We start from the raw sequence: 16822 nt of genomic DNA on the forward strand, positions 1-16822 counted from the left end.
TATTTATGTTTAAGGGCTCATCCATTTCTTTTAGGTGATATTCGCGCAGCTTCCCAGTTCTAGACAGCAGTAGCAGAGTATAAGGACTTACGAGCTGCGGTTCGACAATATATTTACCTACCTCTTTATATATCATGCCGACAGTGAGGCTCTGCTAATTAAATTTTCGAAAATATATCCCGTTAAGTCGCTTTTATCCAGCGAGTTCTCAGGCAAATAGGAATAACAGCAAATGCTCTTGAGAAGCTCTTGCAGCAAAAAAAAAACGAATAATCAAGAAAGGGTCATTTTACCTTTCGTTGTTCCAGATGACAGTCGCAACTTCTTGTGGTGTTACTTTTGTTTCTTTTTTTGTTTTAGTTTGCTTTAAATTTACGAAGCGGAGACTGAAGCGACTAATAGAAATACTTATGTAGAAATTGGCATTGGCATGTGTGAACTACTTTATGCTGGTAGCGTAAGTGCAGTTTATTTCCGTCTATCAGATTCTTCTATTATCGTATTATCAGATTCTTCTTATAAGAGAGTCCCTTCTCATAACGAGGATTTACTTACATATTTCTGGCGATGCCTTAGCATGTTCTTCCCAGTAAGAATACAAACGATGGAAAGATCGGTTTTCTGGATTCGCCATTTGTTTATCAAATCAGCGCAATAGCTGTCCATCAGGGACAGCTTTGTCACGCACCCACTTCTTCATTTTCAAGAGTTCATGTTCGTGTTAACAGAGAATCTTTCGGTTAACGGCAATTAGAGTTCTGAAACTGATTATGTTGACAACAAGCCTTTTTTTATGTCTCTATTTCGTGCCGTAGAGGCACACTTTGCTTGCCCATATTTCGGTAATTTCGACGAGTATTTTCATGTATCAAAATGCATTCCCAAGTGTTCTAATAGCAACTGCGTTTCAGCGGGCTAATTTGACCTCGCAGCGTTTTTATACTTCACCATAAAGATGGAGAGGCCTAAACGTGGCCTGACAAACCGTGCGCCGTAGGCGACTCAGGGCATGCGGTTACTTAGTAACGGCGAAACGTACACGGTTTTCTCGTTCATGTTCAACTTAGCATTTCATGCTGGTTTTGCATGGCAGAGTGCTTCGGCTTCCAAGCAAGTGGAAACGCGATGGCGTCTCCAAATTTGTATTCTTTAACGTAACAGCGTGCGCTGGAGCCTTTTGAGTGGAGTGCCTTTTTTTCTCCTTTCGATAAGGTTCATGTGGCAGAAATCATGCAGGAGAAAGAAAATAAAAAAAAACGTAGGAAGAAACCTTCCCTCGTGCGGCATTTCTTGCGGAGCTGTTTCGGAGAATGCAGACGCCATTTTCGCATGAGTACGTCTCGTGATTACCAAACCCTTCAGGTCATACATCTTTGCAGACAGCGTAAGCTGCCTTAGAATAAAGGTGTCTTGGCACAGGCAGCTGAAGCTCATGCGGAAGCGACAAGCTAAGTAGCTTGCTGCTAGCATGCCGTACGTGCTGCTGCCGCCAAAGTCACCTCGCGTGTGCAGTAGGTGGTGGTGAGGACCATGGCCGTACTGACCCGGATGGACACTACTCTAATTCAGCTCACGTTATTGTTAACCATAGGAATCCGCAATGCATGTTTGTACAGTGCGGCGACTCCATAATCCCTCCCTGTGTGATCAGTACGAGAAAAAGAACACCCACGGGACGTTTACTTGCAACTTGTGGCAGGTGACGAACGCTGCCATTTTGTCGCCTTCACACGTCCTCCCGCCAAAGTGACGCGAAGAACTGCAATTAAACGTGGGTTTGTGTAGATTAAATCGCACCTAAAAGAGAATGTGGTCACACAGCAATGTCGAGTGCTGCGAGTCAACGTCCCACTTCGTGGCTAAATCTAATATGTACGAGTCACACAAGTTTCAACGTTACAAATGAAAAAAAAACAAGTCTATTAAACAACAAGCATTTTTGCATCAAGGAATTGAGAGCATCCTACAAACGTGATGGCATATGGGTGTCTAGCGAGTGATGCCATCACGTATATAAAAACAGCACAATGACTGGTGTCTGCCATTAGCATTTAAAGCCTTCAGATATGCAAGTAATTTTTATTTCGCAAATATGACACCCTTACTGATGCATAGAGCTGATCATGGGCGTTTGCGAATAGGTGAATGGACGAACAGTTGATTGAATGAATGACGAATGAATGAATGAATGAATGAATGAATGAATGAATGAATGAATGAATGAATGAATGAATGACTCGAAGATGCAAACAAAATGTCCTGAAAAGGTACACATAGTCGCCTGAAAACGTTTACTGACAGCTGTGAGATACCCCAATAAGTCGCATGAATTCAATTACCGAAAGTACACTGCAGACTGCAAAATATTACTACACCATGGGTTTCTTACAGTTATCGAGTGAGCTACGCCTAATAGATCCTTATGCCGGCCCTCTCCAGTGCTGTGGGCATGAAATGGGTCAGCGAAAATAGAGTGCTATATGTGAGCATGCTTCCGCATTGCACAATGATCAATGGACGTTCTTTCGCTAGATATTGCGTGCATTATCGTGAGGAATGCGACTTGTGTATCTACTTCTAATTAGATAGAGCTTGCACAAAACACAAGTAGTAGATTTGCTCATTGAGGTTTCGGTGAAGAAACTACTCTTGAAGAGCAGTCACTCCTGTCTTAACTCTGCAAAAACGTTTCGGCTAAGTAGCATAAATTATTCCATGCCATCAGTGCACCTACTCCATAACTACGCGATCAAATTTATTTCTAATAAGAACACGAAATATTTATTTATTCCAGTAAAAAGCAATATGGCCAAAAACGTTATTTTTCTGCAGAGTTTAACATATCAAATTCGTTTGTGAAAAACAGCTACGAATAATACGAAAGACGCAGGGAGACAGGAGAAAAAAGACTGCCCTAAAATTCAAGACAAAGTTAATGATGTGGATAAAGGATAAATTCACGAGTGTCATGTATCTTACTCATGAAACAATGCTGTATCTTATTGTGAACACCATGAGTGCATGCACAGGCTGTAATGCTGAAAAGCTTCAATAACAGGACTTTTTTCACAGCTCACAATGTCTGCTTCGCGCAGCTAATTATTAACTTGTAATTAGCGGAGTTACGTTTGCACTCTGCTGTTCTTATGATCTGCATACCTCATCCTGTTGTCTTGAATGCCTCATTTCATAGTCATCATCTCTTCAACTGTTTTCTCTTTGCCCATTTGTAATAACTGCAACTTGGGCGTGTTGATGATCATGAAGCGATAGAAAGGGCGGATACTTTTAAGAACGCGGTACAAGGTGCTACTCATGTGTTCTTCAAAAGTATCCGTTCTTTCTAGCGCTTCACCATCACGAATGCTCAATTGTATTGTTTTTTTTGTACCCAGTATCCTGCTGTCATGCGTCGGCACTGCAGTTATGAAAAGAGAACACAAATATTATTATGTCCTTGAATTTAGGATTTCCTTCAGAAGCATTTGCATCCGCATGACATTGCGTAGATCTGTGTTCGGTGTGCGCTTTATTTCAATGTTGGAAAATTAGAAATACGAATGTTTTCTTTATCTAAATTTATGAAGCATGGCTATCCAATTTTAGTTAGAAAACTCTTGAATCCTCTGGTTGTTGAAATAAAAAATGGAGGGGCCATGAAAAAGCTTGTTTTATTCCTCAAAATATTTAAGATATTCATGAAAAGACCGGAAACGTGAAGAAATAGTACAATGATACCCTTTCCGGCGCCAAATTCTTTCACAGGCCGCTGTGGACATTAATCAAGTTATGCGAAATTGTTTAAAAACTTGACTGCAACAACTGTGCATAAAGAAGGTTTGGTTCAGGTTAGCGATTTCGGCAACTCGGTCGAAATTATTTACTCGGGTTTGTTCGTACTACTTCCCACGGCAGCCAATTATTCACACTTAGCTTCATTGGTGCTTCTCTCGGCAATAAATGCTCCCAACCCGTGTTGTGACGTCATTGGACAACACGCTTGAAACGGATCACCTGAAATATGCATCACGATTTTTCAACGCCAAGCTTCGTGTCCAGATGGTTTGAGGTTTACGTGAAGTTTACGTACGCGCTTTCAGCATTTTTGTTTCACTATTAGAGCTGTTTACCGCACCCGGTTCTCTATAAGAGAGGAATGATGAGGCAAAATGATACGAGACACACACGTCATATCTAAGGGGCATGTCGTCATCTCACGATCCCTGACCTCGAAAACAGTGGACTGAAACAAGCATTTGTTTCAAAACAAATAAGCACTTCAAGAATCTCACAGAGCTGCACTCGTTATGGTGCAGAAATCACGGCTGCTATCTACGTACAGTTATCTGTATTACTATCAGCTAGACCAAAAAGGTATTTTAGCGAAACGTCGTCAAGTGAGAAAACGTATCGGCAATAATGTGTGCTTGTTTCGCATTAGGTCCTTGTTTAATTTTTCTGCCACAAGTTTAGAAATTTCTCTCAGGTATTTCCAAGTTAAAAGGTCGTGAAACGCGTTTTCGAGACTACAAACTTACATCTACATCCGCTGCTATATGCAATGAAACAATTATGTTCACTTAAATATTTGAAGTAAGAAACGAAACCTTGTGACCACTATCATACTTTTACATTTTAAAAGGCACCTATCAGAAATATCCGGCGCAGCTGCAGCCCACAGCAAGGTTACATTCAAAAGCCCCGAGGATGTCACGGCTGTATCGGTATTAATGGCCTGAGCTTCATAATGTACGCTTCTCGTGGTTGGTTCCTGCGAACCGAATGGGACTAAAGCATGCTAATGAATGCTATGACATCAATTAACACAAGACTACTACTTATTTCATTTATGGATATCTAAATACCGTTAAACACACCTGTTGTGGTACTATTTACACGTGCGAAGAGTGTTTATCAGCAGCGCGTACAAAATTGTCCCACAAGAATAAAAAATGGCTGACTTCCCCATAGTAGAGAACAGATGTGAGCATAAAATGTGTTCGAGATTGCACTAGCCACAATTTTGTGCATGGTTCGCAAGGGCACACCCCACCAAACTGAACTAAACCACACTACACTGTACATTCATCCCTATGTACGTCATTGTTTGCTGTCACTGCGCCAAATAAATCTTGTGCTTTGCCTAGCGTCTACGGCCAAAGCGGCCAGGACGCGACGGCAGGCTAATGCGCTTCAAGCAGCGTGGCGTAATCTCGAGAAGAACGCGGCAACCCACGCCGCGAAACTATTTCCTCTGGAAGCGGGCAGTTCACTCGACCATTGCCGGCGTTCGAAAGAGCACTGCCCTGCCACTGGTGCTAAATGAATAAGTGTATGGAACCCTACCTGATTTTGGAACGTCGCTATTGTAAATAGTAAATAAGAGTTGATCGTACAAGAAGTTACAGGCTCAATGATACCGTGAACAAACGCTAGGAAGAATTCTGAAGCAATATATCTGGTAAGTTGTTAGGACCGCTGTCAGGGCATGTAATGCGGACCTGTAAGAACGGGTGACTGGCAAAGACCGCAATTCTTTAACTTTAGGCTGACTGCCATAATGTGTGTCTGACGCTGCCCGGACAATCTCGTCTGAATTCCCGTATGTTCTCGTGCAGCACCTCGGATGTCTCGTTTGAAGTGCCCGGATAACGGCGCTAGCATTTGGCTCAAGCTCACCTGAAGACCGCCGACAATTGGGGTTACAAGCAATGGCAAAACCCCAGATTCACATTGAGACAAGCAGGGTCGCGTACACGGTAATAACTTTACATTGCTTTAATTTTTGGCCTGCATATCGATATCGTTAGAGTTCGAAGTTGTTCGGATACTGGTAAGGTGCATGAAGCTGAATTTTATTAAAAGCTTCTACCAAAAATTTCATTTTCAATATCTAATTGAACCTTTCATGCCTATGCAGTTACTAGAACCAGAAATGTGTTCATTTTTGCTAAGAAAAAGTCATACCACGCTCATGTTACGACTGGAAGCCCTTGAGAAAGATAGTCGCAAGTGTGGATCGCTATCTCAAGATTGATAAGTTGCTGCTGCTTGTAGTAATCTGGCGTAACCATAATGTTTCTTCACACGCCCATATAGCCAAGTAAAATAAGGAAAGCCAATACATGTCACTAAGCCTAACAAAAACATTCTTTTTCGCTGAAACAGGTTGGCGCTGCCGGTGCTTTTGTGACGCAAGCGCTAGCGCTACGCCAAGCCATTGTGGTTATTTTGCCATGCAACTGAAATTGAGAGGCAAGCAGCAGAGTGTATGTAGTACATGCAGCGTGCTCGTCGTGCAGACGTATGGGGAATGTGGCACTACCGTGCTACGTAAGTCTATGAAGAATAACGCAGCTGTATTCCCAAGCGACTAGATATGTGATGGACACGGTGATCCCTGGTGCTCTCTATGAGCCACATACGCATGCTACTTCGCGCGCGCCCATCGCTACGGGAGATTTGGCAGGTGCTTAAACAGCTACATAAATTACATGCGTTTAAAGCTCAGGCAGTACTATGATGCTACAGACAGTAGTTTTCCGTAGTTTGATTTCAATGAGTTTTTTCTACGTCTACTTGGTGCACCATAGCTTACATTTATGCTGGATAAGTAATATATGCCCGAGCGTGAATGAAGACAGCTAAACGGCTACTACTGCACTACTAGTTGATGTGGAGTGCTAAGCGCAAAGTGCAAAGCACTGACACGTATTACAGGCATACTTCTAAACTATCTAGCGGTGCAGTTCAGCGTTGGGACTGCAACCTGCCATCATAAAATCGGGCAAATGCTGCCCTGCTCTCAAAACATTACTTTTATTGCCTTTGAGCTCGCGTATGGCGACGGTTTGACGCACAAAATCATGTCTTTTTGAAGTAGATTGGTTATTTGATAGACCATATAAAAGCCAAGGAATTTCAGCACACCGTATCCGTGAAACCATTACTTGTCAATATACAGGTTACTCTGCGACGGAAACGCACCTGCAATGATCACCTCATTTTGACCCACAGACGCTCACCTCTCCACTATTACTTATCTTTTAATATCGGTAAGAACAATTCAACTATTCAATTACTGAACTTCCGGATACTCATGAAATGTTCCCGATAGTATGTACAATATGAGATAGTATGTAGAGAGTGTATCACACACTGCACTCCATGAGATGAGCTGGCATGATGTTGTCAATAAGCACCTGTATCGGTTCATGGCAAGAGCATAATTTTAAAACTCCACTCTCCCGTCGGCCATTGAAATTTAACTGCACTCTGAATGATAGAATCCGCAGGTTCTGGCATGACGTGTGGTTGAACATTTTCGGCACTGTTCAACCCCAAAGTCGCAACTCTGTCAGCAATAATTACCAGTAAAATCTGAATAAATAATTGTTGACCGCGAAGCATGTAAAAACTCGTCAATGGAGCACCAGACTAAAGGTTTCTGTGGTCAGTTGTTCCGAATTTTCCCCGAATACACTGAGCCTGACGAAATGCATGCGATCACGGGGGGTAGGAACATTCGTAAAATGTTGACCAGCGCGAAGAAACCATATCAAGGACAGTCGCCTTTTTGGGCGAACATGTACGCACTAGACTTTACAAATATTTAGTGGTCATGTATAGCGAATCGTAATGTCTATGGCCGCATTGAAGTGCGCTTAAGGATTGGTGACGCTTGAGCAGCGTCCATCGTGTGGTGTGGTGAGAGTGTGCAATCTAAACACCGCGAGTAGGTGAAATATGTGCGTCCGGAACAGTGTGCCTGTGTCCAACCTGTATCTGGAGCCGACCTAAAGCCAGGCGACAGGGCTAGGAACGGCGGGTTGGTGAATTCTTTCTGCAGCAACACGCAGAGGCCAAAAGGAGTGGTCCCGTCTTCGGCGCAGCAATCTGCTCAGAGCAGGGGGGAACACAAACGCACTCAGGCAACAGCAGCGACATTTCAATGAGCACACAAACACACACACACACTGTTTCGCAAGCACCAACGAAAAGCATGCAGCACGAGTCCTTCCTCTGTAATGCACGCTGCTCGGACAGCGCATACACATCAAGGCCGAAGCTAGAGCACAAGAAATTCAGCATGCAGGCGTCATGCTACAATGAAACGCCCGCAAGATTCTTCGACAGCTTGCAAGCACACAAGGTCCTATCAGTCGGACGAGCTCAATTTGTAAGCACGCCATATTGGTAATACACGCTTTCTCAGCCACGAGGCAACAAGTGGATGCAGGTATCTCATAAGGTGGCGTGAGCAAATGAACCCTGAACGAATGTGCCCATCGAAGAGCAAGATACCGCATGCTAACTTAGACTCTATCTTTCTCTCTTGCACTTCCATGAACAATGACATTTGCATACAATATTCTAAGAAGCACTGCTCCATGTGCTGGCCTGTCGGCCATATTATCACCAAGCAAATGGACAGTCAGCGTACACTTACAGGTTAGCCTCAAAGCACAAGTTGCGAACTCTAACATATGATGGAAGGATTACGCAAGTATGTTAGGAAATGGCAGTGCTTTTGATAGGGCCTTTAACTTACACCACTTTTCAGGCACGCTCATTTATTCTTCGAGGCTACCATAATTAAATTTTCCCATATTACTCCGGAGGCGAAAGTACTTGAACATGTGGTGTTGCTGGAGCCAACGTTTCCAGAAATGAACTTGTCTTCAGCAAGGCAGCCTTGATGACGACAAGTCCACTGGTCGAAATAGTTTCCAGGGACACTGCCTGTTCATGGATTTTTCAGCTCTTCTTGCATCTTCCCCTGAACGTCTGACTTCTTTGGACTTTCATAGCACAGTGGTGTAGTCTTGGGCGGATGAAATGCTTTCAACGGTTTTTCGCAACAGTTAATTAACTTTAAAAAAATTGTAGCTTAGTACGTACGAGATATCATTTCGCCATTGCTTCCAGTGTCGTATAAAATTCATGCGAGCACAATTTGAAGCACACATATTTCAAGCATGCTGTCACAAGGCAATCAGGCTGCACTAAATGATATGTAGAGAATTGTAGCATTAGAGTAGCGATGAAAGAGCACATATATAGATATAAAAGCAGCAGCCTGAACACTCGGGCGGGTCAAAAAGCATAAGCGATGCTGCCTTTGAGTTCCACAACACTGAACACAAAGAGAAACATGCACTGTAAGTACACGTAGTGGCGAATGCATCTTAGGAAGCAACGCAAGTACCATGCAGGATTCTGCAGAAGCATAAGCAACGATTTTCCTGTATTGTGTTCCTACAAAGAGCCTGTGAATGTTAGATGTGATCCGTTTAATGCATGTAGCCATGTTTTAGGCCTAATGTTGCTCAATTTTAGCGTTCCATCGAACCTCCAAATGAAAGTAGCATGATGCACTAACAACATACAAGGCTAATGATATGCATAAAATTTTGAGTGTGATCTCAGCCTCTTCCGAGTGTACTAAGCTAATTTATTCATGGAAGAAGAAGCGCAATTTCAGAAAAATTAAAGAAAGCCGCTTAGGCGACCCCACATTAAAACATCTACTTGTTGGTGTAATTTTATCGGCCTATAAAGTTGTGTGTTGTGTTGCACGGTGTGTTGCACGTGAATCAATGTAGGACACGTGTTTTTTTTTTCATTGAGAAATGTGAATTCCGTATTCGTAAATATAGAAGCTCCATAAAGGAACTAAACAAGGTATTGTAAAAGTCATCGTACGCATTCACCCGTACCATACCGTCGTGGGACTCCGCCCGCATTTCACGGTTCCACCACCAGGAAAAGAAACGTGAAATGAAAATAATAAAAAATGGCCGACAACACAGAACCATATACGTATATATCCAAGGTTGGCGACAGGTTTGTGACTAGACTATTTGTGACTAGACTATCAACCAACCATCGCTGATTAAAAAAAAATTCTTGTGTATATTACATATGAGAGTCTGCACACTCTATGAAGTCACCATGACCATTTGTATATTGCATATGCGTCATGTTCATTGGTAGCCTACTTTGCCGCGCAGTTTGAACAATGTTGTGTCTGAACCAACCAGATAATTCGGTATAATTGTTTATTTTATTAAACGTATCACGGGCATCTTGTATCCGTCAAGTCCCCTTATCAAATCTACAATTGGAGAGGCACACGGTGCTCAAGTTAAAACTAATGTTTTTCTTCTGTTCCTCTGCTTTATCTGTTTTATAGTACGTTTCTCTAACATAGGTGACAAGGAAATCAATTTTCGTTGGTGACAGCTCTACTAATTGGTAGAAAATGAAGCCAGAAAAGCTTCGATGTTGCTACTCGTCACACGTAAATAAATTCCACCTGTGACAATATAAAAAACTAAAAGTTGATGCATAATTAACAACTTGCCACAGCAAGTTCTGTGCACCGAACCGACGTCTACGGATTACCCGTGCTTCCTAAGTCTGTGAGTGGCTGGCTAGCACTCCGAAAGCTAACCTCGCAAACAAACGTCCAAGACGAATGGTACCCAGCTACGCTGTCGATAGACCACAGCACAAAAAGCCCGCAAGGTGCACAATAGTGTTGCCTTCATCCACGGCTTTGAAAGCAGCCGTTGAAAAATAGTACTGACGTAATCCACGGCACCGTTTATTTCCCGCGGATTATACTTTCCCTAATGGCTGCGAAGTGCATTGATAATGGATATTCATATAGACTTCCTGGACATACAGATATACTCCTGTGGCTGCAGAGCATTGTGTAACACGCATATTACGACCTTTCGCTGGTCACTGAGCGGGGCGTTCCCTGGAAGTTCATCACAACTGTCACACAGTCTCCTCGCTTTCTGCACCAATGCCCTGGCTGCTTCCACGGCCCCAGATTGGCTGGAACTTCTGTGATAAACCAGTAAAGTCGCTCTCGCCTGCTTATTTTGCATAGCTTGTTCTATTTGAAGTCACAGTGTAGTGGATGCGCCGCCTAGATTGTCATATGTTACAGAAGACGGACAAATTATATTATCTCTAGAATTGTAGACACAAATAAACGCTCACTGAGTGCATATTGCCGAACGATGTACGTAGATATGTTGCTCTAGTATTGTTCATATGCTTACGCTTGTTTGTGCAGACGTTTCCTTGTGCATTATCAAATGAGGCAACGCATGCAGACAAGGGCAGAAAAGAACTTTGTGTTGTCTTGTTCTCTTCTTTTTTTTTTTTGTCCATCTCTGCACGCCTTCCTTTCTTTCATAATGGATAAGTACCAACTAGCTAGGCTTCCTGTCGTTCTAAGCCTAATCATGGTTTTTCGTGGGTGTCCAAGATGAAAACCTGAAAACACCACTTCTTTGCTGTTATTGAGAGCAGCACATAATTACTTTAAATATGGGATTCATAAATGTAGCGTGATACGAAAAGTACCGAAGACCGAAATATTTTTTTTTCTCTGAGCATGGACGGTACAGGTGCCTTAACGCATCGTCAGAATATCATGTGGCGCGACGACAAGACAGATGTATTTACGAACGGGAGGAATTTATCAAGGATTGTTGGGGTTTAACGTCCCAAACCACCACAGTGATTACTGAGGGATGTCGTAGTGGATGGCTCCGGAAATTTCGACCACTTGGGGTTCTTTAACAGTGCACCTAAATCTAAGCACACGGACCTCAAGCATTTTCGCCTCCATCGAAAATGCGGCCCCCACGGCAGGGATTGGATCCCTCGACCTTCGGGTCAGCAGTCAAGCACAAAAACCACTAGACCACCGTGGCGGGTTGCAGGAATTTCTGTTTTAATCGTACGAGATCCTCATGCTTGTAAAAAAATCCCAGAACAATCATGTCGACTGGGAGTTCTGCGTCGAGATGAAAACAAGGTAAAGTGGTTGCTTGGCCGAGTTGGTACGACATATTGGAGGAAAACAGCGCGAAAGACGAAGGACCAGGCAGAGAAGGACGCAAACAACAGCGCTGACTTACAACAAAATTTTATTCGTCAAACCATGCATTATATACCTGCGCAGTTGAAAACGAAAAGAAGAAACAAAACATGACAAGTCGAAGGAACAAAAAGTAACAGAAACATCACCAAAACTCACCATGACTGCATGCGCAATGACTGCATGACCATGACTGCATCACCATGACTGCATGCGCAATGAGCTTGCTTTTGGTGATGTTTCTGTTAGTTTTTGTTCCTTCGACTTGTCATGTTTTGTATCTTCTTTTCGTTTTCAACTGCGCAGGTATATAATGCGTGGTTTGACGAATAAAATTTTGTTGTAAGTCAGCGCTGTTGTTTGTGTACTTCTCTGCCTGGTCCTTCGTCTTTCGCGCTGCTTCCCTCCAAGAAAACAAGGTGTTCTTTTTTTTCTCTACGACTGTGTTTAAGCTAAATGCTGCGGCCCTACTAGCCAAATGAGCGTTGTTCTGACAGATACCACTTCAAGTTGAATGTTGATAGCTTTCAGGCAGGCAAAGAGGTTGAGGCTTCTCCATATAAATTGATGTTGTGGGCAGGCACTCTTCCTGAAGCCTCTACTAAATCATGAATCAAAATTAAAAGGGACCTCGCTTGAGATCCATGCGAACGCTGGTGTTAATCTGGTCACAATAAGTGAGCATCTAAAGGAGCTTATGACACAATATTGTTTTAATCCTTTCGTATTTTAAGAATTAACGAAAATAAAACACTCCTGCTCCAATGCCGCCAGAAGGCGAGCATGACTGCAAGCGCAGACATTCTCTCCCTTTGCCTGTACAAGCGTCAGAGGGCAGCGTTTCTTCTCTGCCTTCTCTCTAATGTAAGGACTGTACGGTAACCATTTTTTGCAGCACATCGAGAAATGAAGCAGCCCAGGAGTTATGCACAAAATTCGAGGCATCGCAGAACAGAAACAATGAATAGTGTCATGTTCACGTGACGAGCCCCCGATCCTCTTGGTTTCTTACCTTCATATTTGCTATGCGGCGTACCTACAGCGGCATTATGGCGCGCTAAGCTTTCAATTATTATATAAAGACATGCCCAACTGTCGGGGGTGTAACAGGTAGGGTATGCTTCGTGATGCCTTTGTGTGTGTATCACTACTGGGACTGGATCACAGACCTCCCTCTCGTCCCTCCGGCTCCTCCCCTTTCTTAAAAGGGAAATAAAGTTTCTTCATTCATTCATTCGAACGACGGCTTTTCCAATAAGGGCGCAAGCTTTACTGTTTGAAAACTGAGCTATTATCATGTCCATCATTCAGTCGGTTTCAGGCTTGCAGACGCCATTGCACCCACGCATGATATACACAACGCGCTTATTCGTTGTCAGTGTTCAAAGGTTGGTGAGGGAGCTACTTAATCCCTTCCTTCGTTGCCCATTTACTGCCTCTAACATGCATGTCTCACTCGGAACCGTTACTGACATCTCTATAACGCACAGTCAAAAAAGAGGGGACAGGCGACTTCGCGTTATAAAGTCAACGTTTCCAGCCAAGCATGAAAGATTAAGCAAGGGGCTGTGGAGATTAGCCTGTGCGATGGGAAAAAAATCCCGACACGTAATGCACGGCAGAGCCGGGTTATCTGAAAGCGCTGGTTGCCCTAATGAGGCTACAGGGACGTCATTAGGCACGACATATGAAGCACAACCTCTGTCATCGGGCCTCGCACTAATTGTCCCCGTCTGAATGAAAATCGGCACGAGGCTGCCGTCTGTATTTGGCATGCTTGACTGCATTATTAAGTGGCTCGAAAACTGCCGGCCAGGCTTAAAGGTTTGCACTTATCGATAGCATTCTACCTAGTTGTAGGTTCCGGTGCGCAAAATAAAACTTAATTTATACGATCAATCGTCTCATTGAGTTCTCGTCCCTATTGCAAACACCAGCGTCGTTCCAGTACCCCCAGCGTGTAACCAGTAAGTTTTTTTGGCACTGGATCGCACTGGGAACACTGGTATACGCTCAGAATCACTGGGATTCCGTTGAATGCACTGGGAAAGAGCTGGGTCGCACTGGTAGGGGCACTGGCTTTGCCGCTGTGACGCTGGCGCTCACTGGGAAGCGCTGGAGATGATGGAATTTTCACTGGCGTGCGCTGGCATATACTGGAGCCTGCACCCTTTCTGCAAGTATCTGCACCTTGAATAGCATTTGTGCTTGTCTATGCAACAGCATCTCTGTGAAGTGTACTTTAACAATTCATAAGGCTTATTTTGAGACGCGCAACTGACAGTAATTGCATGCTTTGTGACGCTGTAAGGCTGACTGGTTATGGCCCGTTCACACCGGCGACTAGCGCCGGTCGCGCGACCTTCAATTTTTTTAGTCGAAAAGCGACTGTTCGCAAATGGTCACAAATGGCAGTTTTTGTTTCAAAGCGACTGCTTTGGCTCAGTCCATCAATGCTCGATTTTTCAGTCGCGCGACTGCTGTCTCAAACCTCTGAGCCAATCACGTGCGTTAGGAACATGACGTCAGCTTATTTTACGGGGAAAGGGCAATGCGAGCTATATGAGAGCAGACATGATTTCTAGAAGAATCTGATGATGAGCTACAGTATTTATTCGAATCTAAGACGATGCTTGTTTTTTTTTTTTTTCGAAAAAACGATGTGCGAATCTGCGGGGGTCCGCTTATATTCGAGTACAATGATTAAGTTTTTTTCTTTTTTCTGGCGTTGCAAATTTCGGGGTTCGGCTTAGAATCGGGGCCGGCCGACGTTCGAGTAAACTACGGTAGTTGGTACAAGTCTTGATATATACTGAGTCTGTGCAGCGCAATGAAACGAAGACAAGTGAAGACACACAAACGACATAGACTGGCGCTGTCTATGTCGTTTGTGTGTCTTCTCTTGTCATCGTACCATTGCGCTGCATATACCCAGTATATATCAAGTGATTTATATGTGAAGACGAATTTACATTGCATGGAGGGGTGAACAACGGTCACCTCGAGTCGCTTTCGGTCGCCACTCGCAAATGGTCGCGCGGCCGGTCCTAGTCGCAGGTGTCAATGAGCCTTTACTCTGGGCGCACGCGATCGTCACCTTACCCATTCTAGCTCTCGAAGGCAACACGCGCTAAAGCGCTTCAATATTTCAGTGAGTGCATGCGTTTATGCTGAGGTAAATTTGTTGAAACTGAACATTAAATCACTGCCTTGTAGTGCTGACATGCAATTGGCAACATCTCTAAATAAGTAGTTGTCGCCAATTACATCACAACATCAGAGAAGCCGTAGTGTAATATTCACGTTTAACCAATTTCATTCATCGTAAACCCATGCACCCTGACTAATTTCTGAGCGTATATATGTATTTCAGATTTTTTTCAAAATAGAAACAGTGGCTCTGCATCTTTTCATATTCCAACTTCCGCCCATTGTTGCTACTAATTCTCCGCATACGTGCACCATCAGTGCTGTCAGCCCATACATACCTCTATTTAGGATGTGTACAAGGTTCACTATATATATAGATTATGTGTTAGTACTGTCCATTATTCAAATATATGTATAGGTACTTCTCTTCACGACTATAATACAAAACGAAGAAATACCGAAAAATTGTTTCACGGTATTTCCTTATTCAGACGCGCATGCCACACTTCGACGTTTTTGAAGGCCTGTTTGAAGTCTATAGCTTCAACTTTTGTTTGATCTAGACATTCCCGTGGGCCATACCCAGAATTTAGGGCATCGACAGACGTGATCTGTAAACTAGCGCGGTTTCGACTGAACAGCGTTGGTTCTATTAGACGCGAAGTACCTTATGGCGGAGTTCAATCCGGTGGTGGTGGTGTGTGGCGTGACCACCCTTACTGCGCATGCGCATACCCTCTCCCCTCCCCCTCTCCACTTCCCCTCTCTTCTCCCCCTTTCCACTCTTCCTCTGAAACGCGGGCTAGACATGCCGAAATTCTCTCCTGCGCAACGCCGCGATGAGCACCAGCGCATGCGCGTCCCCCCCTCTCTCTCCTCTTCTACGCTGCCCCCCTCGCATGCCTGCCGACTGCGTTCCCCGCTCGTCCTGTGAGAATTACCGGCTGGGCTAGAGGGAAGATAAGACGCGCGTAGCGTTCCTCTTCGCGTTCCACGACGCGAGGTCGGCAGCATGCCCAAAGAACGCCAACGGAAAGTCATCGTGCAAGTGCACCGGCTTCGCATCGCCTCGTGGTCCCCTTTAGCGGGAAATGGTGTAATTTCTTTTAGGGGCGAAGCTCCGTAAGGCGGCACCCGTTCGTCCCTCGTAGTTGTAGTCGTAGTAGTCGTAGTGCGTAACCAGTCTTACGCTTTGACCTCCAAGGTGGTGCCGGTGGGAGATTTTTCCGGTGCGTTGTTGAACCATAAAAATTCGCAGCGTGCGCGTTAACTAAAAGCCGAATTCTTCTGTCTCTCATTCCCCATTAGCAGCCATTGGCATGTTCCAGTAGGAAACGTTAGTAGAAGTGTAAGTGTTAGCTAAAAGGCGACTTCTTCTGTCTCTCATTCCCATTAGCAGCCATTGTTTACCTCCAAGGTAGTGCCTGGTGAGATTTCTCCTGTGCGTGATTAAACAATAAAAAATTTGTTCAAAACGCTGTTGATTGATGAAATAAACCAACGAAAGACGCCAGATGTTTTGTAAAAGCAAAACGAAAGAACGCCAGATGTTTCTAAAGCAAAACGAAAAGACGCCAGCTGCTTAACGAAAGACGCCAGATGTTTTCTAAAGCAATGGTTTTCTAAACAATGAAAATTCACAGCGTACATGTAAAATTAAAGTGAGCTGCAAGTCGTCATAACTCATCGAACCTTTAGTATAAACGCGCCCGATCTCACGTCGGTGATGATGTACTGGGCAGAATTCACGGAAGATTCACGGTTTAC

At 43.9% G+C, this 16822-nt stretch overlaps 1 protein-coding gene across 2 annotated transcripts in view; it reads right to left on the reverse strand.

Annotated features, from left to right (window-relative positions):
• Nucleotides 1-16822, reverse strand: part of LOC119395764 (potassium voltage-gated channel subfamily KQT member 1) — a 284303-nt gene that overhangs the window by 34407 nt on the left and 233074 nt on the right. Inside the window, exon 10 of one of the 2 annotated variants that reach the window (XM_037662768.2) lies at nucleotides 7780-7896. The exons of the other annotated variant lie outside the window; for it this stretch is intronic. Within the exon in view, the coding sequence (XP_037518696.1) occupies nucleotides 7780-7896 (117 nt within the window). The remainder of the gene's footprint in view (nucleotides 1-7779; nucleotides 7897-16822) is intronic. 2 annotated transcript variants of the gene reach the window in all.

The sequence above is a fragment of the Rhipicephalus sanguineus genome, chromosome 6 (assembly GCF_013339695.2).
Source record: "Rhipicephalus sanguineus isolate Rsan-2018 chromosome 6, BIME_Rsan_1.4, whole genome shotgun sequence".
Lineage (NCBI taxonomy): Eukaryota > Metazoa > Arthropoda > Arachnida > Ixodida > Ixodidae > Rhipicephalus > Rhipicephalus sanguineus.